The 27,605-nt window shown below is 48.3% G+C and overlaps 2 protein-coding genes across 4 annotated transcripts; one reads left to right on the top strand and one right to left on the bottom strand.

The window, feature by feature from the left end:
* Nucleotides 1-60: 60 nt before the first annotated feature.
* Nucleotides 61-27,317, bottom strand: LOC143807312 (uncharacterized protein F13E9.13, mitochondrial-like). Of its 3 annotated transcripts, none has more exons than XM_077288714.1 (7): nt 27,298-27,317; nt 8,181-8,256; nt 7,986-8,098; nt 5,357-5,537; nt 877-1,027; nt 609-736; nt 61-375 (listed from the first exon to the last, which is right to left on the bottom strand). In XM_077288714.1, exons 2-7 carry the CDS (start codon nt 8,251-8,253, stop codon nt 185-187), a joined length of 837 nt encoding a protein of 278 aa, XP_077144829.1. In that variant the 5' UTR covers nt 8,254-8,256; nt 27,298-27,317; the 3' UTR covers nt 61-184. The 3 variants fall into 3 exon arrangements, with proteins under 3 accessions (XP_077144829.1, XP_077144830.1, XP_077144828.1); XM_077288715.1 differs by lacking the exon at nt 27,298-27,317 and adding an exon at nt 9,188-9,302 and having other exon boundaries at nt 8,016-8,098; XM_077288713.1 differs by lacking the exon at nt 27,298-27,317 and adding an exon at nt 9,188-9,302.
* Nucleotides 9,295-16,499, top strand: CCNE1 (cyclin E1). Its single transcript, XM_077288712.1, has 12 exons — nt 9,295-9,723; nt 10,198-10,240; nt 10,320-10,395; nt 10,475-10,549; nt 12,915-13,063; nt 13,229-13,364; nt 13,581-13,727; nt 13,912-14,007; nt 14,098-14,232; nt 15,121-15,232; nt 15,517-15,677; nt 16,050-16,499. The coding sequence occupies exons 2-12, from the start codon at nt 10,236-10,238 to the stop codon at nt 16,155-16,157; spliced, it is 1,200 nt and encodes a 399-aa protein (XP_077144827.1). The 5' UTR covers nt 9,295-9,723; nt 10,198-10,235; the 3' UTR covers nt 16,158-16,499.
* Nucleotides 27,318-27,605: the final 288 nt, after the last annotated feature.

Below are 27,605 nucleotides of genomic sequence, written 5' to 3' on the forward strand. Positions count from 1 at the left end.
TAGAAGATAGAACCACGATTGATAATTTGTATCTAAAGTCATAAAACAAACACAAACATATTCAACAGTTTAATATTTATTTTTCTAGTGAAAAATATATATGTATATATAAAATAAATCTGATTTGTATAAAGTGAGAGATAAAAATGTATTGGGGGCATCACCCCACCAGTAGGGGGCAACATCAGCCCCGCAGCTCGCTGATCCTCTCCATGAACGCCACCACTCTGTCATAGTCAACGCTCTTCCTCCAGTCGCCGCCATGTTTGAAGTGGGAGCCGACGATCATGGCGCTGGCCTCCGCGTATGTCTCCACATTGTCCAGCGTCACCCCAGATCCGACGAGCGCGGGGATGCGGACGGAGCGCTGCACCTCTAGGATGCAAAGAAAAGGGTCAGAAAACAACTTTTTCCCACAATTTTCAAAGCCTCCTGAGAATCTGCCACTGATACTTCTCACAGCTGGGAGTTTGTTACAATGTATCAGCGCAGGGAAAGTGCAAAACACAAGAGAACGTCACTGGACAGTCGGGTTGTATCTGCGCTGATGCAATAGTAGCGAAGCCCCAGCTGTGAGGCAGCAGCTGTCATTGATCCCCGTACTCCACCTTTCAGTTCCGCCGGATCGGCTTCTTGCCCGGTCGTAACTCCAGTCAGTATGACGCCATCCGCTAAGAAGAACTCCGCCGCCCTCGCCATCTCCGAGATCGAGACGTCAGCCGTCACGGCGTGGGAGCTGAGAACAGACATTGCCTTAAAGGGGCCATCCGAAAAAATTAGCCGCACAACGCTCTCATAGTTTTTTTCCTTTTTTCAGGATCTCCGCTTGCTGTAAACAATCTGGTTGCGGGTCACCCACCGTCCGCTCACACTGACCTGTGCTTCTTCTTAATGTCGGCAAAGACCTGGATGTGTTCAGCACCGATCTCCTTGCGATAACGCAGCAGATCCCCGGCGCAGGCGTTCACCAGGCCTTCATCAGCAACGTGAGAGAAGACAAAGCCCTCGGCTCGGATGAAGTCCAGCCCTGCACCACAGCAAAGATCAGGGGTCAGCTGGGAGTCACGTACCTGGGGGTCCTGGTCTGAGAGGGGTGGTCACCCAGATTTCCCAGGAGTAGATATAATAGGGAGGCGGTGGAGGGTCAATAGCACATGAGCGGGGTCACCATCATCATCGGACCGAGCCCTGATCTATCAGCTGAATGATTTGTTCCAATGTATCAGGAGGAAGACTGTCTGCAGGACGAGGTCAAGATGGGCTCTCACCCTCCAAATGTAAGCCAAACTGCCTAGGTTTGCCATCGAGGAAACTGGGAAAGCTGGGTTACAGCCTAGGTTTGCCATTGAGGAAACTGGGAAAGCTGGGTTACAGTACTAGGTTTGCCATTGAGGATACTGGGAAGGCTGGGTTACAGCCTAGGTTTGCCATTGAGGAGACTGGGAAAGCTGGGTTACAGTACTAGGTTTGCCATTGAGGAAACTGGGAAAGCTGGGTTACAGTACTAGGTTTGCATTGAAGATACTGGGAAAGCTGGGTTACAGCCTAGGTTTGCCTTTGAGGAAACTGGGAAAGCTGGGTTACAGTACTAGGTTTGCATTGAGGATACTGGGAAAGCTGGGTTACAGTACTAGGTTTGCATTGAGGATACTGGGAAAGCTGGGTTACAGCCTAGGTTTGCCATTGAGGAAACTGGGAAAGCTGGGTTACAGTACTAGGTTTGCATTGAGGATACTGGGAAAGCTGGGTTACAGTACTAGGTTTGCATTGAGGATACTGGGAAAGCTGGGTTACAGTACTAGGTTTGCCATTGAGGAAACTGAGAAAGCTGAGTTACAGCCTAGGTTTACCATTGATGATACTGGGAAAGCTGGGTTACAGCCTAGGTTTACCAATGAGGATACTGGGAAAGCTGGGTTACAGCCTAGGTTTACCATTGATGATACTGGGAAAGCTGGGTTACAGCCTAGGTTTGCATTGAGGGAAAGCTGGGATAAAACTAACCCCCACTAACACCCCCCATTTCAAGCTACAAAGTGGAAAAACAATGGGTAAACGTGGATTCACTCTGCGCTGCTGAATAACTGGAAGTCCGGGCATATTATCAATATAAATTGTGATTTTTTTACTCATTCTGTGTCATTTTGTGGTGTTTCCTGATGAAGTCTTAGAACTTTGAAATGCGTTGAATGAATAAAACCCACAATTTATATTGATAATACGCCCGGACTTCCAGTTATTCAGCAGCGCAGAGTGAATCCACATTTACCCATTGGTTTTCCCTTCGGTTGGTCATCATTGGACCTGTGGATCTGCTGCAGAGAATACGTCTATAAGCTAAATTTTAGCTCCATCTGATGAGTTCAATTAAATCATTTTAAACCACTAGCTGAAGAGCCCGGCGTTGCCCGAGCATAGTAACCAACTGTTGTTAGCTATAGCAAATTATAATGATTATCCTCCATCCCATGCCCATATACCCATCACACACATCCTCCATCTCATAGTCCTGTGCCCATATACCCATCATACACATCCTCCATCCCATAGTCCCGTGTCCATATACCCATCACACATCGTTCATCGCATAGTCCTGTGCCCATATTCCCATCATACATATCCTCCATCCCATAGTCCCATGCCCATATTCCCATCATACACATCCTCCATCCCATAGTCCCGTGCCTGTATACCCATCACACACATCCTCCATCCCATAGTCCCGTGCCTGTATACCCATCACACACATCCTCCATCCCATAGTCCCGTGCCTGTATACCCATCACACATCCTCCATCCTGTAGTCCCGTGCCTGTATACCCATCACACACATCCTCCATCCCATAGTCCCGTGCCTGAATACCCATCACACACATCCTCCATCCCATAGTCCCGTGCCTGTATACCCATCACACACATCCTCCATCCCATAGTCCCGTGCCTGTATACCCATCACACATCCTCCATCCCGTAGTCCCGTGCCTGTATACCCATCACACACATCCTCCATCCCATAGTCCCGTGCCTGTATACCCATCACACACATCCTCCATCCCATAGTCCCGTGCCTGTATACCCATCACACACATCCTCCATCCCATAGTCCCGTGCCTGTATACCCATCACACATCCTCCATCCTGTAGTCCCGTGCCTGTATACCCATCACACACATCCTCCATCCCATAGTCCCGTGCCTGAATACCCATCACACACATCCTCCATCCCATAGTCCCGTGCCTGTATACCCATCACACACATCCTCCATCCCATAGTCCCGTGCCTGTATACCCATCACACATCCTCCATCCCGTAGTCCCGTGCCTGTATACCCATCACACACATCCTCCATCCCATAGTCCCGTGCCTGTATACCCATCACACACATCCTCCATCCCATAGTCCCGTGCCCGTATACCCATCACACATCCTCCATCCCATAGTCCCGTGCCCATATTCCCATCGCACACATCCTCCATCCCATAATCCTGTGCCCATATTCCCATCATACACATCCTCCATCCCATAATCCTGTGCCCATATTCCCATACATATTCTCCATCCCATAGTCCCATGCCCATATACCCATTATGACATCATCTTCGCCATGGCAACCATTATGACATAACCGTCACCACTGCAACGTATTATGACATCATCGTCGATACATACACTCGTTTGTATATAAACTGGTCAAAAAAATAAAGGGAACACTTGGAAACAACAGAATATAACTCCAAGTAAATCAAACTTCTGTGAAATCAAACTGTCCACTTAGGAAGCAACACTGATTGACAATCAATTTCACATGCTGTTGTGCAAATGGAATAGACAACAGATGGAAATTATTTGCAATTATAAAGACACCCTCAATAAAGGAGTGGTTCTGCAGGTGGGGACCACAGACCACATCTCAGTACCAATGCTTTCTGGCTGATGTTTTGGTCACTTTTGAATGTTGGTTGTTCTTTCACACTCGAGGTAGCCTGAGACGGACTCTACAACCCACACAAGTGGCTCAGGTAGTGCAGCTCATCCAGGATGGCACATCAATGCGAGATGTGGCAAGAAGGTTTGCTGTGTCTGTCAACATAGTGTCCAGAGGCTGGAGGCGCTACCAGGAGACAGGCCAGTACACCAGGGGAGATGGAGGGGGCTGTAGGAGGGCAACAACCCAGCAGCAGGACCGCTACCTCAGACTTTCTGCAAGGAAAAGCACTACCAGAGCCCTGCGAAATGACCTACAGCAGGCCACAAATGTGCATGTGTCTACACAAACGGTTAGAAACCGACTCCATGAGGATGGTCTGAGGGCCCGACAGATGGGGGTTGTGCTTACAGCCCAACACTGTGCAGGACACTTGGTATTTGCCACAGAACACCTGGATTGGCAAATTCGCCACTGGCGCCCTGTGCTCTTCACAGATGAAAGCAGGTTCACACTGAGCACATGTGACAGACGTGACAGAGTCTGGAGATGCTGTGGAGAGCAATCTGCTGCCTGCAACATCCTTCAGCATGACCGGTTTGGCAGTAGGTCAGTAATGGTGTGGGGTGGCATTTCTTTGGAGGGCTGCACAGCCCTCCATGTGCTCGCCAGAGGTAGCCTGACTGCCATTAGGTACCGAGATGAGATCTTCAGACCCCTTGTGAGACCATATGCTGGTGTGGTTGGCCCTGGGTTCCTCCTAATGCAGGACAATGCCAGACCTCATGTGGCTGGAGTGTGGCAGCCGTTCCTGCAAGATGAAGGCATGGAAGCTATGGACTGGCCTGCCCGTTCCCCAGACTGGATTCTGATTGAACAAATCTGTGACATCATGTCTCGCACCATCCACCAACGTCACATTGAACCACAGACTGTCCAGGAGTTGGCGGATGCTTTAGTCCTGGTCTGTGAGGAGAACCCTCAGGAGACCATCCGCTGCCTCATCAGGAGCATACCCAGTCATTGTAGGAAGGTCATACAGGCACGTGGAGGCCACACACACTACTGAGCATCATTTCCTTGTCTTGAGACATTTCCACTGAAGTTGGATCAGCCTGTAATTTGATTTTCCACTGATTATCATTCCAAATCCATGATGTTAATTTTGATTTACATTGATAATTTTTATGTTTTATTGGTCTCAACACATTCCACTATGTAGTGAAATATTTTATTCAGTGATATCGAGGATGTAGGATTTTAGTGTTCCCTTTATTTTTTTGAGCAGTGTATACAGATTTGTATCCCAGATAAGACCCTATTTGCACTATTTTCTCCAGCAGCACTTATAAGCTACAAAGTGGATGATACCCAGCTTTCCATGGCTTCTGAATGCACACAATGGACATACTTCTCTCACTGATGTTTACCTGCCGCCAGTGCAACCGCCAGGGCCTGCTGATTGCCGCAAGCGAGAACCTGAACACCGAGAGGGAGTCGTGGGCATGTCTGCCTGACCGCGGCACAGACAGCGGCCATGGATGCTGTAACCTCCGGTCCGATATGAAGGGTGTACGGGACGTCATTCATGTTCTCCACTATCAGGCCATCCTGATAAGAGAAAAATCCCCGATTTCAGTGACCGCTCAAACAATCCACAGTGCAGGTCACTCTCCAATGTCACAGTCACTGCACCACTGATCAACAAACAGATAGATGCCAAGCAGAGTGAAACGCCAGCAAAGGGGTGATGTCTACTGCTTAGAGTTACAAAGGATTGCTATGCTCATTTCTGCTGAGATGGTGCTATAGTGTTCTGCAGAGATACATGGTAAGATCCTGTCTGCAGCCACCACTAGGGGGAGCTCCCTGTATACAGAGATACATGATAAGATCCTGTCTGCAGCCACCACTAGGGGGAGCTCCCTGTATACAGATACATGATAAGATCCTGTCTGCAGCCACCACTAGGGGGAGCTCCCTGTATACAGAGCTACATGGTAAGATCCTCTCTGCAGTCACCACTAGGGGGAGCTCCCTGTATACAGAGATACATGATAATACCCTGTCTGCAGTCACCACTAGGGGGAGCTCCCTGTATACAGAGATACATGATAAGATCCTGTCTGCAGCCACCACTAGGGGGAGCTCCCTGTATACAGATACATGATAAGATCCTGTCTGCAGTCACCACTAGGGGGAGCACCCTGTATACAGACATACATGATAAGACCCTGTCTGCAGCCACCACTAGGGGGAGCACCCTGTATACAGACATACATGATAAGACCCTGTCTGCAGCCACCACTAGGGGGAGCTCCCTGTATACAGAGATACATGGTAAGATCCTGTCTGCAGCCACCACTAGGGGGAGCTCCCTGTATACAGAGATACATAAGATCCTGTCTAAAGTCACCACTAGGGGGAGCTCCCTGTATACAGAGATACATGATAAGATCCTGTCTGCAGTCACCACTAGTGGGAGCTCCCTGTATACAGAGATACATGGTAAGATCCTGTCTGCAGTCACCACTAGGGGGAGCTCCCTGTATACAGAGATACATGATAAGATCCTGTCTGCAGCCACCACTAGGGGGAGCTCCCTGTATACAGAGATACATGATAAGATCCTGTCTGCAGCCACCACTAGGGGGAGCTCCCTGTATACAGACATACATGATAAGATCCCATCTGCAGCCACCACTAGGGGGAGCTACCCGTATACAGACATACATAAGATCCTGTCTGCAGCCACCACTAGGGGGAGCTCCCTGTATACAGAGATACATAAGATCCTGTCTGCAGCCACCACTAGGGGGAGCTCCCTGTATACAGAGATACATGGTAAGATCCTGTCTGCAGCCACCACTAGGGGGAGCTCCCTGTATACAGAGATACATGGTAAGATCCTGTCTGCAGCCACCACTAGGGGGAGCTCCCTGTATACAGATACATGATAAGATCCTGTCTGCAGTCACCACTAGGGGGAGCTCCCTGTATACAGACATACATGATAAGATCCTGTCTGCAATCACCACTAGTGGGAGCTCCCTGTATACAGAGATACATAAGATCCTGTCTGCAATCACCACTAGGGGGAGCTCCCTGTATACAGAGATACATGATAAGATCCTGTCTGCAGCCGCCACTAGGGGGAGCTCCCTGTATACAGAGATACATGATAAGATCCTGTCTGCAGCCACCACTAGGGGGAGCTCCCTGTATACAGAGATACATAAGATCCTGCCTGCAGCCACCACTAGGGGGAGCTCCCTGTATACAGAAATACATGATAAGATCCTGTCTGCAGCCACCACTAGGGGGAGCTCCCTGTATACAGAGATACATGATAAGATTATGTATACAGAGCTACAATATAACTTGATGCTATGGGATTGTACAGTGAACAAGTTTTATATTAACTGAAAAAAAAGAAAAGCTTTGAAGACTTTTCAGTGAAGGATAGATTTAGGGCCCCTTCACACTGGTCGATTCTGCTACGATTACGACGCATTTGCGTCATATTCGACATCGCAGTACGAGCTCGTAGCCAGCGGTCACACTCTACGATGTTAACGCTTTTTCTGACGTAGTTGCGATGTGAACGTCACGCGTCGCAATCGTACGCTACCCTTCACACCGCCATAGTCCTACGACTCCGAGCGTGACGTATTACCAGCATGGGCGTGCTAAAACGTCACGCCCAATCAGGAGACAGGTATGCGGAAGCCCAACCCACGTAGTCGCATTACGAGCTCGTATGACCGCCGTCACATACTACGATTTCGACCGCCACAGCGAGACATTTACGACGAAAGAAAGTTCTGCTCTTTCTTTCACATCGTACGATGCTGGGCTGCGTCGCAGATCGTAACGCCATGTCACACTTTGCAACCTCGGAACGAGGACGGATAAACGTCACAAATCGAACGCTCGTTCAGACTTTGATTGCACAGTGTGAAGGGGCCCTTAGAGGAGCGAGGTTGTTAGTTAGCAGGGAAGGTGTCCATACCAGTCTCCAATGTCATCTGAAGATGGCGAGGAATGTAAACATGTCACCTGAATAACAAAAGACAAGGCATTGCTTACAATCCCAGCCTTCCTGTAGACCTCTGCCTCCTTACACGCCTGCTCCACGACCTGCCCCACAGGTAATGTACAGCCTGGCGATCCTATTCATCAGGACAATAGACAATAGATATTAGCATAACAATAAAAAAATTAGCATCACAGCCCCCCAGCCTGGACGCCCACCTGGTAAAGCTTTCAGATGCACCATGCCTATGACAATGGACCTCCACCTTCCAAAGAGTTGCAAAAACGTCATTGCCTACAATAAATAAATACAGAATTTGGATCTCACTGGTTCCCACAGCAAAAAACTGTAATGAATCCATTCGTTGGGCAAATACTTGTCAGCCCAAAGTGTGGGAATAGTGGGGGATGATCAGTGCTGCGGGGGCTTCAAAAGGGGGTGAATGATCCAATATTAGAAGGTATGGGGACCCCTATATTTCAAGAAGGGCTCCACTTCCTTCAAGTATACCCCCAGATAAGAAGGGGAGGGGGTCACAGTACATTTGTAGACCTGAAATTCCAGTCTCAGGAGGTAACATTGGTGTTTTTGCTTTCTCTGTCTTATCTCCGGCTATCAAGGTGACTCTCCTTGGCCCAGGACAGAACTGAAACAAACGCACATGAATAATAAGCTCAGATCTGGTCCAAACTGATTTTGGACAAAATCCTACGTGTGAAAACTTTCACTACAAGGACCTGCACAGAGCCCCCAATCCCAGAAAAGGCAGAAAAGGTCTGTGTGCCTGCGGGAGATCGTCCGTGTGACATCCGTTTTTGTACTGCAATCAAATAGTTTCCCGGGGTGATAATTGGAGTTTATAGGCAGAAAGTAGAGGCCACCTGGCGGGTGCACATATACATATATATATATATATATATATATATGTATACGCACGCACATAGAATAGTGCAGCCCTCCTGAACTACAAAACGCTGGTGTGAACAAGCCCTAAGCCTGAGGAGCCGTTTCGCAGATTAACCCTTAATAATCCTTGATTCCATCTCCTTTGTTTTTCAGCCCCATTAATCTGTGTTAGGAAATGTGATCAGAGCTGAAAGCTTAGAGCATGAGTGGAATGGAGGGGGCCCGGAGTCCTGCGTGACACCGTGGGAGGAGGATCAGGGGGAGATACAATGTATCAGGCTGTAGACCGCGGTATAAGTGATAGAATCTCTCCCCTCACCCCAATATTCCGGGACCCCCGGCTCCTCGCTGTTTACATCCAGCAGCCCACGTGTTCTGCCCACTTCCAGGTTCCTGTCCCGCCTCCCCCACTCCACGCCCTGGGCGCCAGTCCCTCCCTGCGATCCCCGGTCCCGGCTGCCAGTGTTTATAACGGGGGAGGCCGGGGATTGCCTGAATAGCCCCCCGAAAAGCCCATAACGCCTGATGCTCACCCCCAAGGACCGGTGCCCCCCATTTTCTAGATTTAGCTCCACTTCTTTTTCTGGGGCTTTACCTGCTTCTTAGGGGGTCTCCTGCCTGCCCCCCAGCTTCTCTTAGGGGCACACCATTACCTGCTGGTCTGTAGCCACCATGCAGCTGTGCAGTCATTCTCCATGAGACCCCCTATTTCTCTGGTGCCCCCCACTTTTCTGCCCTTTTAAACTAATATATTTATTTTTCCCTTTTAATTCAGACTTTTTACTAACTTGCCCCCTCGATTACCGAAGTAAAAGCCGCCCCCCTTGCTCAGCATCCTGCACCCCAACATCTGTGGTAAGTTCTTGGTACGGATTTTACACTTTTAGGGGGTCCCCATAGTTTATTTGGGTGGGGGGTGCTAACTTGTTATATGGGGGTCTCCAGTAAAGAGCTGCCTGGTTGCTGTGCATGTGGCAATGTAGGCCTCACCAGGCTTGAAATGGTTAATGCTTAGACCCTGCCAAAGGGGATAGCCCTGCTGGCCTTATCTATTGGCATGCAAGAGGGTCAATTTTGCAAATGAGGGGGGTGGGGGGTGAAAATCACGCCCTCCTCTCCTCCTGTATAAACTTTGCAGCCATTCTCCAGCTTGGCTCACTTTTTTGGGGGGCTATGTAGGAGGCCAGCACTTTGGATTAAGGCTCTGGTGAAGGCAATGTCCTGAGATCCAGCTGCCCAGCACAGAACTTCTGCACTTTCACCCTTCTTACCTGAGACCCCAGCTGCCCCTAAATGTAAATATTCTCCCCCTGCTTCTCTTAATTTCAGCTACAACTCCTGCTAAGTCCACCCCTGGGACGCCCACTATGAGGTAGGTGCAGAGCCCCCCATCCAGTCCTGCACCCCCCCCTCCTGTGACATATTTATTAATATTTTATTATTAATTTCAGTAAATGCATAAAAGAAAATCCTACAAAGGAGGAGAGGACCGAACACTCCAGGAAGAGGAAGGCAGATGTGGCCACTGTAAGTGTGGGGTATATGGGGGGCTGCTGTGGGGGGCTGCTGCTCACTGTCTGCTACTTATTGTCATTGCTCTCTGCAGTTTCTGCAAGATCCAGGAGAAAACTTAGCCATGGAGCTGATGGAAATGAACAGGAAGAAGCAGTTTGAGCCGCAGGTAATGGCCGGATACTTTGTATCAGTTCCTACAGATTTGTTTGTAAATAGAACGTTGTTTGTTTTGTGCTCTGGATACATTGTATGGGAATGTGCTGCCCCGATTCCTCCCTGCATTTCCCCCTCCAAAAAACAACTAACCCTTCATGTTGTGAACACCTGATTAGATGCAGTCCTGTGATGTATGCCCACACTGGTCTCTCTGATGTCCATCCTGCACATTATGTGGATTTGTTGTAAGGGCTTATACTGTAAATCCATTTACCCTGATAATAGATGGCAGCACTAAAAGGACCGGGGGCTTTACAGCAAAGTGGGCATCCATGTTACAATGTAACTTTCTCTTCACCTGGAACACATAGGCGAAGACACACACATTTGTGTCTCATTGTACACTTTTTTTTTTTTGCACATTCTGTAGTGTTTGTGTGTCATTTGGGGCTATCAAATATTTTTTATTTTTATAGCACTTTTTTTCACCTTTAAGTGTGTGCTGCCTCCATTTTGTGTATATATATATATATATATATATATATATATATATATATATATATATAAAAAAGGGGTTTTTTTAATTAATGTATTGCTGTGTTTTAGCCCATGTGCTGCTGCATAGACTTGCCCCTATTGACCCCCTTCCCGGCTGCTGAGTGGAGGGGCTTTATAGCAATGCTAATGGTTTACCTGGCATATACGTTTTCTACCTGCATAAACACAGTTAAAAGTGCCAGGCACACACTATCATTTAGGCTATTCCTATATTACTATTATTGATTATTTAATATTATTGATGTTACTTTTTAATATATTTAATAATGGTAATTTATGAGTATTCTAGATTATATACTATTAGTACTACAATAAAAACATATTAGTACTTTGTATAATATTAGTGCTATTGTTTTTTAATATTTATCTTTTATTATATAATCTCTGGGCCCCCCCTTTTTTCGGCCATGTTCACAGATTCAGTATTTATAATTATAAGCCAAAGCCAGGCTTTCCCTCTGATCATTCCTCTCCTGGTTTTGACTTATAAATACTGATGTAAAATACTGACCTTGTGAACATGGCTTTCTTGTGATAATTAGGGATCCCAGCCTAGGTGTCTCCAGAGACGACTTCTAACCTCTCCTGTGTTCAGTTACTGGGTGATAATTAAGTTTCAGTAGATGAGATTAAACTATGGCTGCCAGGAAGTTTGGGCCATCCATCCTCACACCCCTATGGCTCCAACCCTGCAACAATGTATCACTAAAGGCTGAGTCACACACAACGATATCATTAACGATATCGTTGCAACGTCACGCTTTTGGTGACGTAGCAACGATCCCCCTAACGATCTCGTTATGTCTGACAGTGACCAACGATCAGGCCCCTGCTGGGAGATTGTTGGTCGTTGGGGAATGATCAGGACCATTTTTTGGTCGCTGATCACCCGCTGTCATCGCTGGATCGGCGTGTGTGACGCCAATGCAGTGATGTGTTCACTTGTAACCAGGGTAAATATCAGGTTACTAAGCGCAGGGCCGCGCTTAGTAACCCGATATTTACCCTGGTTACCATTGTAAAGGTAAGAAAAAAAAAAAAAAAAACAGTACATATTCACATTCTGATGTCTGTGACGTCCCCCGGCGTCCACAGGGTTAAAACTGCTTTCGGCAAGAGCGCTGCTAATATGCACGCGCTCCGGCCGAGAGCTTCCCTGCACTGACTGTCAGCGCCGGCCGTAAAGCAGAGCACAGCGGTGACGTCACCGCTGTGCTCTGCTTTACGGCCGGCACTGACAGTCAGTGCGGGAAGCTGACGGCGGGGGACGTGACAGACATTGGAATGTGAGTATGTAGTGTTTTTTTTACTTTTACAATGGTAACCAGGGTAAATATCGGGTTACTAAGCGCGGCCCTGCGCTTAGTAACCCGATGTTTACCCGGGTGCTGCAGGGGGACTTCGGCATCGTTGAAGACAGTTTCAACGATGCCGAAGTCGTTCCCCTGATCGTTGGTCGCTGGAGAGAGCTGTCTGTGTGACAGCTCCCACAAAACGTCTTGCCAACGATCGCATCGCTGGTCGTGATCGTTGGTAAGTCGTTTAGTGTAACGGTACCTTTACTCCTCTCCAGCTGCCTCTATAAGTGTAGTCTGATCTGGTGTCTGCTCCTCACAGGGCGAGATGCTCTGAAGCTTGGGAATCCATGGGAGTTGTAGTCCAGTGACCTCCTTGTACATTAGAGCCGGTCTTGTTCTAGGAGCATTAGGGGCCTTCATCATGTGTAGGGGCAGGGTGCCACACTGACCAATATGCCAACACAGAGATCAGATGACAAGAGGTAATAAAGCAGAAATAATACATTTTTCCCGTTTTAGGCTGATCAGAGCTTTAGTTTGTGGCAACGCAACAACCAGTTCATCCCTAGACCCCAGAGACAACCCTGGGCCCCATACATTACCCCTGGTCCCGAATACGCCAGCCTGAGATTCCGGTGGTCTTCATTCTCTCCTCTTCCACCTCTCAGGTATGCAACTAAGTTCCATAGTGGATTGTATCAGTGGGCTGCAGTCCTAACTGCTCGGACATCGTGGGGGATATGAAGTTTAGTGTTTATATATTACATTTTTATGGTGCTTATGATCATTTATATATTTATGATTATATTTATTTTTTATTTTTATTTTTGCAGCTGGGCGAACCCGGATGATGTGTGGCGGAACTTGCTGCTCAAAGATGCAATATACGTAAGGGACAAGAATGTCTTTCAAAGACATCCGGATATGGACGAGAGCATGAGGTCTGTGCTGCTGGACTGGCTGATGGAGGTGAGTATGCTGCGCCCCACGTGTGTGTGTGTGTGTGTGTGTGTTTGTCATTTTTTTTTGTTCCTGGCAGTCTCGCCCATAGATCTTAGTGATTGGATACTCGGTTAGGACATTATTTTATTTATTTGGCCACTGTGCTTCTCTGATAATTGGCGGATGCCGCACCTCTCGGTGGGATGCCGTACCATCTCACAGCCGATCCCTTTTCATCCTTAGGTTTCCGAGCTTCATAAGCTGCACAGAGAGACTTACTACCTGGCACAAGATTTCATCGACCGCTTTCTGGCGACACAAGCGAACGTGAGGAAATCCAAGCTGCAGCTCATCGGCGTCACCTCCCTATTCATCGCTGCCAAGATGGAGGTAGGTGCTTTCTCTTGCCTCCTTTTTGATCCCGTGGATCTCTTGACTGGCGGAGTCCCCCCCTACCCTGTAGTGTGCTCACCTTGTGGCGCTGGTTGGCATCATCTAAAATCCAAAGCTTCACTGATTGTAAATTCCATCTTCTGCAAATCCGTCAGTAATTGTCTGAATTCTGGTATTTTAGGAGATCTACCCTCCGAAGCTCCATGAGTTCTCCTACTACTCAGACGGCTCCTGCACCGAGGAAGAGATTATGAAAATGGAGCTGATAATCATGAAGGTAAGGCTGGTGGTCTGGGGCGTGACCTGTTCGGTTTATTGATGTATGACTGGCCCTTTAAGTGATGGGTTAACCCTTTCCTCTCCTCAGGCACTTAATTGGTGTTTGACTCCGATCACTGTGGTCTCCTGGTTGAACATTTACTTACAAATGGCGCACAGCAAAGAACTGCAGCACTTTCTCCTTCCCCAGTATCCACACATGACCTACTTAAAGATAATGGAGGTATGGTGGGCTCCTGTGTGACTTAGGGGGGGGGGTCTTTAGTACTCTCCCCGCTCCAATCTGTCCTGAATGCTGCTGCCAGGATCATATTCCTCGCCAACCGTTACACCGATGCCTCTACCTTGTGCCAGTCATTACACTGGCTACCCATCCAATCCAGAATCCAGTACAAAACTACTACCCTCATCCACAAAGCACTCCATGGCTCAGCACCACCCTACATCTCCTCTCTGGTCTCAGTCTACCACCCTACCCGTGCCCTCCGCTCCGCTAATGACCTCAGGTTAGCATCCTCAATAATCAGAACCTCCCACTCCCGTCTCCAAGACTTTACACGTGCGGCGCCGATTCTTTGGAATGCACTACCTAGGTTAATACGATTAATCCCCAATCCCCACAGTTTTAAGCGTGCACTAAAAACTCATTTGTTCAGATTGGCCTACCGCCTCAACGCATTAACCTAATTATCCCTGTGTGGCCTATTAATAAAAAACAACAACATAATCACGTTCCTCCATCATGTTCTCATACACTTTATGCAGTTAATAGCCCTCTGTGTCTGTACTGTTACATACTTAGGCTGATAACTGGTTCATGCAGCTTTACATGAACACCCGAGCCTTACACTATGGCTGGTCCAAATAACTAAAGCAATTGTTACCATCCACCTCTCGTGTCTCCCCTTTTCCTCATAGATTGTAAGCTTGCGAGCAGCAGGGCCCTCATTCCTCCTGGTATCTATTTTGAACTGTGATTTCTGTTATGCTGTAATGTCTGTTGTCTGTATAAGTCCCCTCTATAAGTTGTAAAGCGCTGCGGAATATGTTGGCGCTATATAAATAAAAATTATTATTATTATTAATATTATCTAACTGTCCTGTCTTCCAGCTCCTGGATTTATGTACCCTGGACGTCCAGAGCCTAGAATATTCCTACCGCATCCTGGCCGCCTCTGCCCTCTATCACTGCACCAACGAGCAGTATCTGCAGGAGATGACGGGTACGTCTGTGGGTGGGTGTGGAAAATGATGGGGGGGGCAGCTCTATTTTGTGGCCTAATGTCCGCCATTCTCCAGACTCCCCCTGCTGTCTGGAGATGAGACACTTTACAGCTGCAGGTGCAGAACTCGTGGTGAATGATATATTGTATCTGCCGGCAAATGTCAGATCTGTATCAAAGCTCCAGTCACTGCCAGCAGCCGGTGCAGGTGGCTCAGTGTGCCAGATGTTGGGGTTTTGCGTTGGTCTTCACACCCTCACCTTCTTGTCTGTCTTTATTTCCAGGCTATAAGTGGACGGACCTTCAGAAGTGCATTCAGTTCTTGTTACCTTTTGCGATTGCGATCACAGACACTGGGAGGTCCACAAGACTGGAGTTTTTCGCAGGGGTGGATGTTGCGGAAATGCACACGATCCAGACATACCGGGACCGTGCCGAGCTGCTGGTGAGTGTAGCGTCATCTGTGTGACCCTGGAGCACCAGCCGAGCAGTCGGCACGTGGGGGCTGCTTGGCGCCCCCCCTATATATGGTCTGCGTGGCGCCCCCTGTATGTGGTCTGCACGGTGCTCTCCTATACGTGGCCTGCGTGGCGCCCCCTGTATGCGCGGCGCTCCCCCAGATGTGTGGTCTGCAGACACTTGTGCGTTATGATTGCCGGAGGTGCACTATAAGGGGGCACCATTCCTCTTCCTTTCCTCCCCCCCCCAACGTTATTGGGCGGTGGTCCTGTATCCTTAGACTACACAATTCCCCAGCGTCTCCCCCACTCCGGTCCGTTTTTGTTTTTTTCCTGTGTTTTTTATATTTTTATTTCAGGAAAATGCCCGAATTATAGGCAGAATGATGGAAATGAAAAACGCTGAGGACCACCACTACAGTGTCCTAACGCCCCCACTAACCGTCACGAAACCGTGGACCGACTAGTCTGTCTGAGCCATGTGGGCTGTGCCAGGCAGGGCCGCTGATGAACTGGACCTGCTGGTCTTTTAGAGGCTTTTATGAACTCCTGAGGGGGCCGCTCAGGCTGGAACGAGACCCCCGAGACTTTATTACTTTTTGCTGCTATGAAAAATGCTGCTGGAGGCAAAGTAACGTGTGGGGGAGGGGCGACTACTCTAAGGATAGTGTTGGGTGTCAGGTTTACTACTCAGTGTGCAATCTCTCCTTCCAATCTGTAACCTTTTTATATTAGTTTTAGAGATGCTGCTATATCTTTTAAAATAAAAAAAAAAATGCCATCTGCACGATGGTGAGGTTTTACAATAACATTTTGTTTTTTGGGGTTTTTACTGCTTCAAAAGCTGCTCTCAAAATTGTGTTGGAACTCTCACCATGATCCACTAGACAGCCCAGGCTGTAAAACAGAACAGTGAGTTCAGCTCTGGGGGATAATACAGGATGTGGCTGGCGTCACACTAGCGAGTTTTACGCATAACACACGGCCCAATGAATCTCTATGGCCCTGCTCCTATCTGCCGTATTTTACGCATCCGTATTATACAGTCTTCTACGGCCGTAGGAAATCGCAGCATGCTGCGTTTGTCACCGTATTGCGCAAAAAAATCGCCAATGAAAGTCTATGGGGGCGAGAAAAATACGGATTACACACGGACCATGTGTGTGACTTGCGAGAAATACGCAGCGGTGTTAGAGAAAAGCCGGCAATTCAGTGCGGTGTACAGTAAAATCACACTGACAGAATAGAATAAATGTCTACACCTAGAATAGGTATGTGTGTGTATATATTTCATACAGCGCTAGATATCATAAAAGTCGGTAATTCAATTGCCGGCTTTTCATTTTTCCTTCACAAACCCGACAGGATATGAGACATGATTACATACAGTAAACCATCTCATATCCCCCCCCCCCTTTTTTTTTTGCATATTCCACACTACTAATGTTAGTAGTGTGTATGTGCAAAATTTGTGCGCTGTAGCTGATAAAATAAAGGGTTAAATGGCGGAAAAAAATTGGCATGGGCTCCCGCGCAATTTTCTCCACCACAACGGTTTACCGAACATTTGAGCCCATAAATCCATTAGTTGACGGTTTTGCAAGCCTGCGAGAAAATATCGCAGTACGGATGCCATACGGATTACATACGGAGGATGCCATGTGCAAAATACGCTGACACACCCTGCCTACGGATGACATACGGATCACTATTTTGGGAACATTTCTGCGTATTACAGTCGTATTACGGCCCGTATTGTCTTACGCCCAGTGTGACGCCGGCCTGTAACTCAGGACCAGTAATGTATGTACAGTACACAGTGACAGCACCAGCAGAATAGTGAGTGCAGCTCTGGGGTATAATACAGGATGTAACTCAGGGTCAGTAATGTAATGTATGTACACAGTGACTGCACCAGCAGAATGAGTGCAGCTCTGGGGTATAATACAGGATGTAACTCAGGATCAGTAATGTAATGTATGTACACAGTGACTGCTCCAGCAGAATAGTGAGTGCAGCTCTGGAGTATAATACAGGAGGTAACTCAGGATCAGTAATGTATGTACACAGTGACTGCACCAGCAGAATAGTGAGTGCAGCTCTGGAGTATAATACAGGATGTAACTCAGGATCAGTAATGTATGTACACAGTGACTGCACCAGCAGAATAGTGAGTGCAGCTCTGGGGTATAATACAGGATGTAACTCAGGGTCAGTAATGTATGTACACAGTGACTGCACCAGCAGAATAGTGAGTGCAGCTCTGGAGTATAATACAGGAGGTAACTCAGGATCAGTAATGTATGTACACAGTGACTGCACCAGCAGAATAGTGAGTGCAGCTCTGGAGTATAATACAGGATGTAACTCAGGATCAGTAATGTATGTACACAGTGACTGCACCAGCAGAATAGTGAGTGCAGCTCTGGGGTATAATACAGGATGTAACTCAGGATCAGTAATGTATGTACAGAGTGACTGCACCAGCAGAATAGTGAGTGCAGCCCTGGGGTATAATACAGGATGTAACTCAGGATCAGTAATGTATGTACACAGTGACTGCACCAGCAGAATAGTGAGTGCAGCTCTGGGGTATAATACAGGATGTAACTCAGGGTCAGTAATGTATGTACACAGTGACTGCACCAGCAGAATAGTGAGTGCAGCTCTGGAGTATAATACAGGAGGTAACTCAGGATCAGTAATGTATGTACACAGTGACTGCACCAGCAGAATAGTGAGTGCAGCTCTGGAGTATAATACAGGATGTAACTCAGGATCAGTAATGTATGTACACAGTGACTGCACCAGCAGAATAGTGAGTGCAGCTCTGGGGTATAATACAGGATGTAACACAGGATCAGTAATGTGGGGGGACCTGGTGAAATGTTTGCGTATTTCTATGATTTTCTCTTCGCTCGCCACCTTTCCATTGTATTGATAGACGTTTTTGTCTTCGGTGCAGGTAATTAACCACCAGAAATGCGCATTCTTCATACCAGCTGATTGGATTTGTAGGTGAAAAACCTCATTAACCTTTTGGGCCGGGATGTGACAAAATGCAGATTCATGTGGTGACCTGTGAAATTAGGAAACTGCTTAATTATGGAGAGTGATGTGCGGAGGGAGATGATGGCGGTGGGGTGTGTGATAGGAACCATGGCGCGGGAGGGGGGAACGCAGTAGTGATCTGTCTCCCACCCATCAGATGATTTGTCCAAACACAAGGGGCAATTAAAAATGATATTGAAACAATAATCTATTAACACAATTGATGCTTTGTAACAAAACACGCCGGTACAAAGCTCCACATCCCCTGCGGAGACATGGCGTAAAGTCACCACTAGAGGGAGCTGCAGAGTTCTTGAATACCACTAGAGGGAGCTGCAGAGTTCTTGAATACTGCCAATCAAATGGATAAAATGTAGTTATTTAGGAATTGTTCTGAGAGCAATGATCAACCTCTAATTACACTACAAGTCTCAGCATGCTATGGCAGACACTGCTGGGGGTTGTAATTTCACAACTGCTGCTCATTGTAGATAAGTGAATAAGGAAAATAGAACAGGAAATGCGGCAGTGTGAAACGGGAGGTGCCGCGGTGTTATAGCACTGCACATCCTGATCTTCCTGGTTCAGGAATGAAATTCTAGACCTGAAGTGAATATTGACACATGAGGATCAGGAAAAAAAACTTAACAGTAGTCGGGTTACTTGTCATAGGGAACCAGAATAATGGGACGTCTCTTGATTTGTATTTGGATAGAGGAGCAGTCACACAATAGATGGCGCCATTGTAGGAGCAGCTGTGGAGTTGTACACTGAGCGCTGACCGTACAGCAGGTGTGCCATCACCTTCACAGCAGCGCCCACAATGCTGCCGGCCTTGAGAAGGAAAGCTAAGTGACAGCCCCATAACAGAGGCGTCTGTCACTGGGAAAGGTGACCACCAACAGAGCGCCATTACTGCGGTCACCCAGCGTTCCCAGGATCCTGACAGCCACATCTGCCTTTTCTGTAGCCATTCCGTCTTCACCCTGCTGACTGCTCCTGTGATAACGGTCAGGCCAGCTGTCGCCCAGCTTTCCCAGCAGCAGATATTGGATGTACGGGGAGCTCTCATCTTCTTACACTATGGACTCCCGAGTGCAGTGGGACAAGTGACCCTGCCTACCGAAGTCCTCCTGCCTGCCGATGTCCTACCGACGTCCTCCTGCCTGCCAACGGGCTGATTTTCTAAATTCGGCACCAGCAGGGATGATTTTTGAGATTCGGCACCCACGGGGCTGATTTTTGAGATTCGGGACCCCGCTGGGCTGATTTTCGAGATTTTGCACCTGCGGGGGTGATTTTTGAGATTCAACACCCGCAAAGCTGATTTTCGAGATTCTGCACCTGCGGGGCTGATTTTCCAAATTCGGCACCCGCGGGGCTGATTTTCGAGATTCGGCACCCACGGGGCTGATTTTCGAGATTTTTCAGCTGCGGCGGTGATTTTCGAGATTCGGCAGTCGCGGCGGTGATTTTTGAGATTCGGCAGCCGCGGGGCTGATTTTCGAGGTTTTTCATCCGCGGAGGTGATTTTTGAGATTTTTCAGCCATGGCGCTTATTTTCGAGATTTTTCAGCCGCGACGGTGATTTTCGAGATTTTTCAGCTGCGGCGGTGATTTTCGAGACTCGGCAGCCGCGGGGCTGATTTTCGAGATTTTTCAGCCGCTGCAGTGATTTTCGAGATTCGGCAGCCGCGGGCTGATTTTCGAGATTTTTCAGCTGCGGCGGTGATTTTCGAGATTTTTCAGCCGCTGCGGTGATTTTCGAGACTCGGCAGCCGCGGGGCTGATATTCGAGATTTTTCATCCGCGGCGGTCTTTTATGAGATTTTTCAGCCGCGGGGCTGATTTTCGAGATTTTTCAGCCGCGGCGGTGATTTTTGAGATTTTTCAGCCGCGGCGGTGATTTTCGAGCTTTTTCAGCCGCGACGGTGATTTTCGAGATTTTTCAGCCGCGACGGTGATTTTCGAGATTTTTCAGCCGCGGCGGTGATTTTCGAGATTTTTCAGCTGTGTCGCTGATTTTCGAGATTTTTCAGCCACGGCGCTTCTTTTCGAGATTTTTCATCTGCGACGGTGATTTTCGAGATTTTTCAGCCGCGGGGCTGATTTTCAAGATTTTTCATCCACGGCGGTGATTTTCGAGATTCGGCAGCGGCGGGGCTAATTTTCGAGATTTTTCATCCGCAGCGGTGATTTTTGAGATTTTTCAGCTGTGACGGTGATTTTCAAACTTTTTCAGCAGTGGCGGTGATTTTCAAGATTTTTAACCCCTTTCTGACATCGGACGTCCAGCGTGATCTGCCGCGTTCACGGGGGGAGCGCGGCCGGGTGTCGGCTGACTGTCGCAGCTGACATCCGGCACTATGTGCCAGGAGCGGTCACGGACCACCCCCGGCACATTAACCCCCGGCACACTGCGATCAAACATGATCGCAGTGTTCCGGCGGTATAGGGAAGCATCGCGCAGGGAGAGGGCTCCCTGCGGGCTTCCATGAGACCCCCGGAGCAACGCGATGTATTCGCGTTGCTCCGAGGGTCTCTTACCTCCTTCCTGCAGCAGGCCCGGATCCAAGATGGCCGCGGCATCCGGGTCCTGAAGGGAGGTGGCTTCACTGAGCCTGCTCAGAGCAGGCGCCGGGAAGCCTCCAGGAGCTGTGCACATCAGATCGCCGATCTGACACAGTGCACAGCAAAGTGTCAGATCGGCGATCTTACACTATAACATCATGCCCCCCCGGGGCAATGTTATAGTGTAAAAAAAAAAAAAAAATTCAAAATGCAAAAAAAAATATATATTGTTCCTATAAATACATTTCTTTATCTAAATAAAAAAAACAATAAAAGTACACATATTTAGTATCGCTGCGTCCGTAGCGACCCGACCTATAAAACTGTCCCACTAGTTAACCCCTTCAGTGAACACCATTAAAAAAAAAACGAGGCAAAAAACGCTTTATTATCATACCGCCAAATAAAAAGTGGAATAACACGCGATCAAAAAGACATATAAATAACCATGGTACAGCTGAAAACGTTATCTTGTCCCGCAAAAAACGAGCAGCCATACAGCGTCATCAAAGAAAAAATAAAAAAGTTATAGTCCTCAGAATAAAGCGATGCAAAAATAATTATTTTTTCTATAAAATAGTTTTTATCGTATAAAAGCGCCAAAACATAAAAAAATGATATAAATGAGATATCGCTGTAATCGTACTGACCCGAAGAATAAAACTGCTTTATCCACTTTACCAAACGCGGAACGGTATAAACGCCTCCCTCAAAAGAAATTCATGAATAGCTGGTTTTTGGTCATTCTGCCTCACAAAAATCGGAATAAAAAGCGATCAAAAAATGTCACGTGCCCGAAAATGTTACAAATAAAACGTCAACTCGTCCCACAAAAAAAAAGACCTCACATGACTCTGTGGACCAAAATATGGAAAAATTATAGCTCTCAAAATGTGGTAACGCAAAAAATATTTTTTGAAATAAAAAGCGTCTTTCAGTGTGTGACGGCTGCCAATCATAAAAATCCGCTAAAAAACCCGCTATAAAAGTAAATCAAACCCCCCTTCATCACCCCCTTAGTTAGCAAAAAATTAAAAAAATGTATTTATTTCCATTTTCGGGATAGGGCTAGGGTTAAGGCTACAGTTAGGGTTGGGGCTAAAGTTAGGGTTAGGGTTGGGGCTAAAGTTAGGGTTAGAGTTTGGATTACATTTACGGTTGGAAATAGGGTTGGGATTAGGGTTAGGGGTGTGTCGGGGTTAGGGGTGTGGTTAGGGTTACCTTTGAGATTAGGGTTAGGGATGTGTTTGGATTAGGGTTTCAGTTATAATTGGGGGGTTTCCACTGTTTAGGCACATCAGGGGCTCTCCAAACGCGACATGGCGTCCGATCTCAATTCCAGCCAATTCTGCGTTGAAAAAGTAAAACAGTGCTCCTTCCCTTCCGAGCTCTCCCGTGCGCCCAAACAGGGGTTTACCCCAACATATGGGGTATCAGCGTACTCAGGACACATTGGACAACAACTTTTCGGGTCCAATTTCTCCTGTTACCCTTGGGAAAATACAAAACTGGGGGCTAAAAAATAATTTTTGTGAAAAAAAAAAGGATTTTTTATTTTCACGGCTCTGCGTTATAAACTGTAGTGAAACACTTGGGGGTTCAAAGTTCTCACAACACATCTAGATAAGTTCCTTGGGGGGTCTAGTTTCCAATATGAGGTCACTTATGGGGGGTTTCTACTGTTTAGGTACATTAGGGGCTCTGCAAACGCAATGTGACGCCTGCAGACCAATCCATCTAAGTCTGCATTCCAAATTACGCTCCTTCCCTTCCGAGCTCTGCCATGCGCTCAAACGGTGGTTCCCAGCCCCACATATGGGGTATCAGCGTACTCAGGACAAATTGTACAACAACTTTTGGGGTCCAATTTCTTCTCTTACCCTTGGGAAAATAAAAAATTGGGGGCGAAAAGATCATTTTTGTGAAAAAATATGATTTTTTATTTTTACAGCTCTGCATTATAAACTTCTGTGAATCACTTAATGGGTCAAAGTGCTCACCACACATCTAGATAAGTTCCTTAGGGGGTCTACTTTCCAAAATGGTGTCACTTGTGGTGGGTTTCAATGTTTAGGCACATCAGGGGCTCTCCAAACGCAACATGGCGTCCCATCTCAATTCCAGTCAATTTTGCATTGAAAAGTCAAATGGCGCTCCTTCGCTTCCGAGCTCTACCATGCGCCCAAAGAGTGGTTTACCCCCACATATGGGGTATCGGCATACTCAGGACAAATTGTACAACAACTTTTGGGGTCCATTTTCTCCTGTTACCCTTGGTAAAATAAAACAAATTGGAGCTGAAGTAAATTTTTTGTGAAAAAAAGTTAAATGTTCATTTTTATTTAAACATTCCAAAAATTCCTGTAAAACACCTGAAGGGTTAATAAACTTCTTGAATGTGGTTTTGAGCACCTTGAGGGGTGCAGTTTTTAGAATGGTGTCACACTTGGTTATTTTCTATCATATAGACCCCTCAAAATGACTTCAAATGAGATGTGGTCCCTAAAAAAAAATGGTGTAAAAATGAGAAATTGCTAGTCAACTTTTAACCCTTATAACTCCCTAACAAAAAAAAAATTTGGTTCCAAAATTGTGCTGATGTAAAGTAGACATGTGGGAAATGTTACTTATTAAGTATTTTGTGTGACCTATCTATGTGATTTTATTGTATAAAAATTAAAAGTTGGAAAATTGCAAAATTTTCGCCAAATTTCCGTTTTTTTTCACAAATAAACGCAGGTAATATCAAAGAAATTTTACCACTATCATGAAGTACAATATGTCACGAGAAAACAATGTCAGAATCACCGGGATCCGTTGAAGCGTTCCAGAGTTATAACCTCATAAAGGGACAGTGGTCAGAATTGTAAAAATTGGCCCGGTCATTAACATGCAAACCACCCTTTAAGGTTAAGGGGTTAAGTCGCAGCGGTGATTTTCGAGATTTTTCAGGCGCGGCGGTGATTTTCGAGATTCGGCAGCCGCGGGGGTGATTTTCGAGATTTTTCAGCCGCGGCGGTGATTTTCGAGATTCGGCAGCCGCGGGGGTGATTTTTGAGATTTTTCAGCCGTGGCGGTAATTTTCGAGATTTTTCAGGCGCGTTGGTGATTTTCGAGATTTGGCAGCCGCGGGGCTGATTTTCGAGATTTTTCAGCCGCTGCGGTGATTTTCGAGATTTTTCAGCCGTGACGGTGATTTTTGAGATTTGGCCAGCCGTGGGGCTGATTTTCAAGATTTTTCATCCGCATCGGTGATTTTCGAGATTTTTTCAGCCGCGGCGGTGATTTTCGAGATTTTTCATCTGCAGGGCTGATTTTCTAGATTTTTCAGCCGCGGTGGTGATTTTTTAGATTTTTCAGCCGTGGTGGTGATTTTCGAGATTTTTCAGCCACGGCGCTTATTTTCGAGATTTTTCATCCGCGGTGGTGATTTTTCGAGATTCGGCAGCTGAGGCGGTGATTTTCGAGATTTTTCAGTCGTGGCGGTGATCTTCAAGATTTTTCAGCCGCGGGGGTGATTTTCGAGATTTTTCAGCCGTGGCGGTGATTTTCGAGATTTTTCAGCCGCAGCAGCGGTAATTTTCGAGATTCGGCACCCGCAGCTGTGATTTTCCAGATTCGGCACCCACTGGGCTGATTTTCGAGATTCCACACCCGCGGGGCTGATTTTCGGGATTCGGCACCCGCAGCTGTGATTTTCCAGATTCAGCACCCGCGAGACTGATTTTCGAGATTCAGTACCCGTGGGGCAGATTTTCGAGATTCGGCACCCTCGGGGCTGATTTTCGAGAGTCTGCAGGCGCGGGGCTAATTTTCAAGATTCGGCACCCTTGGGGCTGATTTTCGAGATTCGGCACCCACTGGGCTGATTTTCGATATTCGGCACCCGCGGGGCTGATTTTCGAGATTCGGCATCCGCGGGGCTGATTTTCGAGTGTCGGCAGCTGCGGGGCTGATTTTCGAGATTCGGCACCCACGGGGCTGATTTTCAAGAATCGGCAGCTGAGGGGCTGATTTTCGAGATTCAGCACCCACTGGGCTGATTTTCGATATTCGGCACCCGCGGGGCTGATTTTCGAGATTCAGTACCCGCGGGGCTGATTTTCGAGTGTCGGCACCCACGGGGCTGATTTTCGAGATTCGGCACCCACGGGGCTGATTTTCGAGATTCGGCACCCACGGGGCTGATTTTCGAGATTCGGCACCCGCGGGGCTGATTTTCAAGAGTCGGCAGCTGAGGGGCTGATTTTTGAGATTCGGCACCCTCAGCGCTGATTTTCGAGATTCGGCACCCACTGGGCTGATTTTCGAGATTCGGCACCCGCGGGGTGATTTTCTAGATTCGGCACCCGCGGGGCTGATTTTTGAGATTCGCCACCAGCGGCTGTGATTTTCCAGATTCGGCACCCCACTGCCGACGTCCTCCAGATGTCCTCCTGCCTGCCGATGTCCTACCGACGTCCTCCTGCTTGCCGACGTCCTCCTGACGTCCTCGTGCCTGCCGACGTCCTCCTGCCTGCGGATGTCCTACCGACGTCCTCCTGCCTGCCGACGTCCTCCTGCCTGCCGACGTCCTCCTGCCTACCGACGTCCTCCTGCCTGCCGACGTCCTCCTGCCTGCCGACGTCCTACCGACGTCCTCCTGCCTGCCGATGTCCTACCGACATCCTCCTGCCTGCCGACGTCCTCCTGCCTGCCGATGTCCTACCGACGTCCTCCTGCCTGCCGATGTCCTACCGATGTCCTACCGACGTCCTCCTGCCTGCCGACGTCCTCCTGCCTGCCGATGTCCTACCGATGTCCTACCGACGTCCTCCTGGCTGCCGACGTCCTCCTGCTGTCCTCCTGCCCACTGATGTCCTACTAATTACAGCTATGCTCCTGCCTACCTATCTGCCTGATGTCCTCCTGCTTACTGATGGTTTCCTTCTACCTGCTGGCATCCTATAGATTTCATCCTATCCACTGGTGTGCGCCTTCTGACTAATGTCCTACCGCCGTCCTCCTGCCTGCCGACGTTCTACCGACGTCCTCCTGCCTGCCGACGTCCTACCGACGTCCTCCTGCCTGCCGATGTCCTACCGATGTCCTACCGACGTCCTCCTGCCTGCCGACGTCCTCCTGCCTGCCGATGTCCTACCGATGTCCTACCGACGTCCTCCTGCTGTCCTCCTGCCCACTGATGTCCTACTAATTACAGCTATGCTCCTGCCTACCTATCTGCCTGATGTCCTCCTGCTTACTGATGGTTTCCTCCTACCTACTGGCATCCTATAGATTTCATCCTACCCACTGGTGTGCGCCTTCTGACTAATGTCCTACCGACGTCCTCCTGCCTGCCGACGTTCTACCGACGTCCTCCTGCCTGCCGACGTCCTACCGACGTCCTCCTGCCTGCTGATGTCCTACCGACGTCCTCCTGCCTGCCGATGTCCTACCGACGTCCTCCTGCCTGCCGACGTCCTACCGACGTCCTCCTGCCTGCCGATGTCCTACCGACGTCCTCCTGCCTGCCGACGTCCTACCGACGTCCTCCTGCCTGCCGACGTCCTACCGACGTCCTCCTGCCTGCCGATGTCCTACCGACGTCCTCCTGCCTGCCGACGTCCTCCTGCCTGCCGATGTCCTACCGACGTCCTCCTGCCTGCCGACGTCCTACCGACGTCCTCCTGCCTGCCGACGTCCTACCGACGTCCTCCTGCCTGCCGACGTCCTCCTGCCTGCCGACGTCCTACCGACGTCCTCCTGCCTGCCGATGTCCTACCGACGTCCTCCTGCCTGCCGACGTCCTCCTGCCTGCCGATGTCCTACCGACGTCCTCCTGCTGTCCTCCTGCCCACTGATGTCCTACTAATTACAGCTATGCTCCTGCCTACCTATCTGCCTGATGTCCTCCTGCTTACTGATGGTTTCCTCCTACCTACTGGCATCCTATAGATTTCATCCTACCCACTGGTGTGTGCCTTCTGACTGATGATCTCCTACCTGCTGCTGTAGTTCTGGGCTCCATGCTGTGACCAGACCTATGGAGGGTCCATCAGTGATGCCCAATGTCAGACACTTAGCCCGTTTCCCTACTTAAAGGGATAGACCATCATCTGCAGATCCCACACACACGGCCTCCTGCACTGGAGTCTAACACTGCACAGAGCTGAGCCAAAACTTGGAGCAGTCACCTCCAGCCTCAGCACTCTGCAGCTCTCCTCTCAGCGCTGCCAATTGCCAAAACGTTTCTGCCTCCTAATTGGCTACTAACCTAACCCAGTCACTTGATTGGCTACTTGACTTCCGCA

This window comes from Ranitomeya variabilis, chromosome 2, assembly GCF_051348905.1.
Source record: "Ranitomeya variabilis isolate aRanVar5 chromosome 2, aRanVar5.hap1, whole genome shotgun sequence".
Lineage (NCBI taxonomy): Eukaryota > Metazoa > Chordata > Amphibia > Anura > Dendrobatidae > Ranitomeya > Ranitomeya variabilis.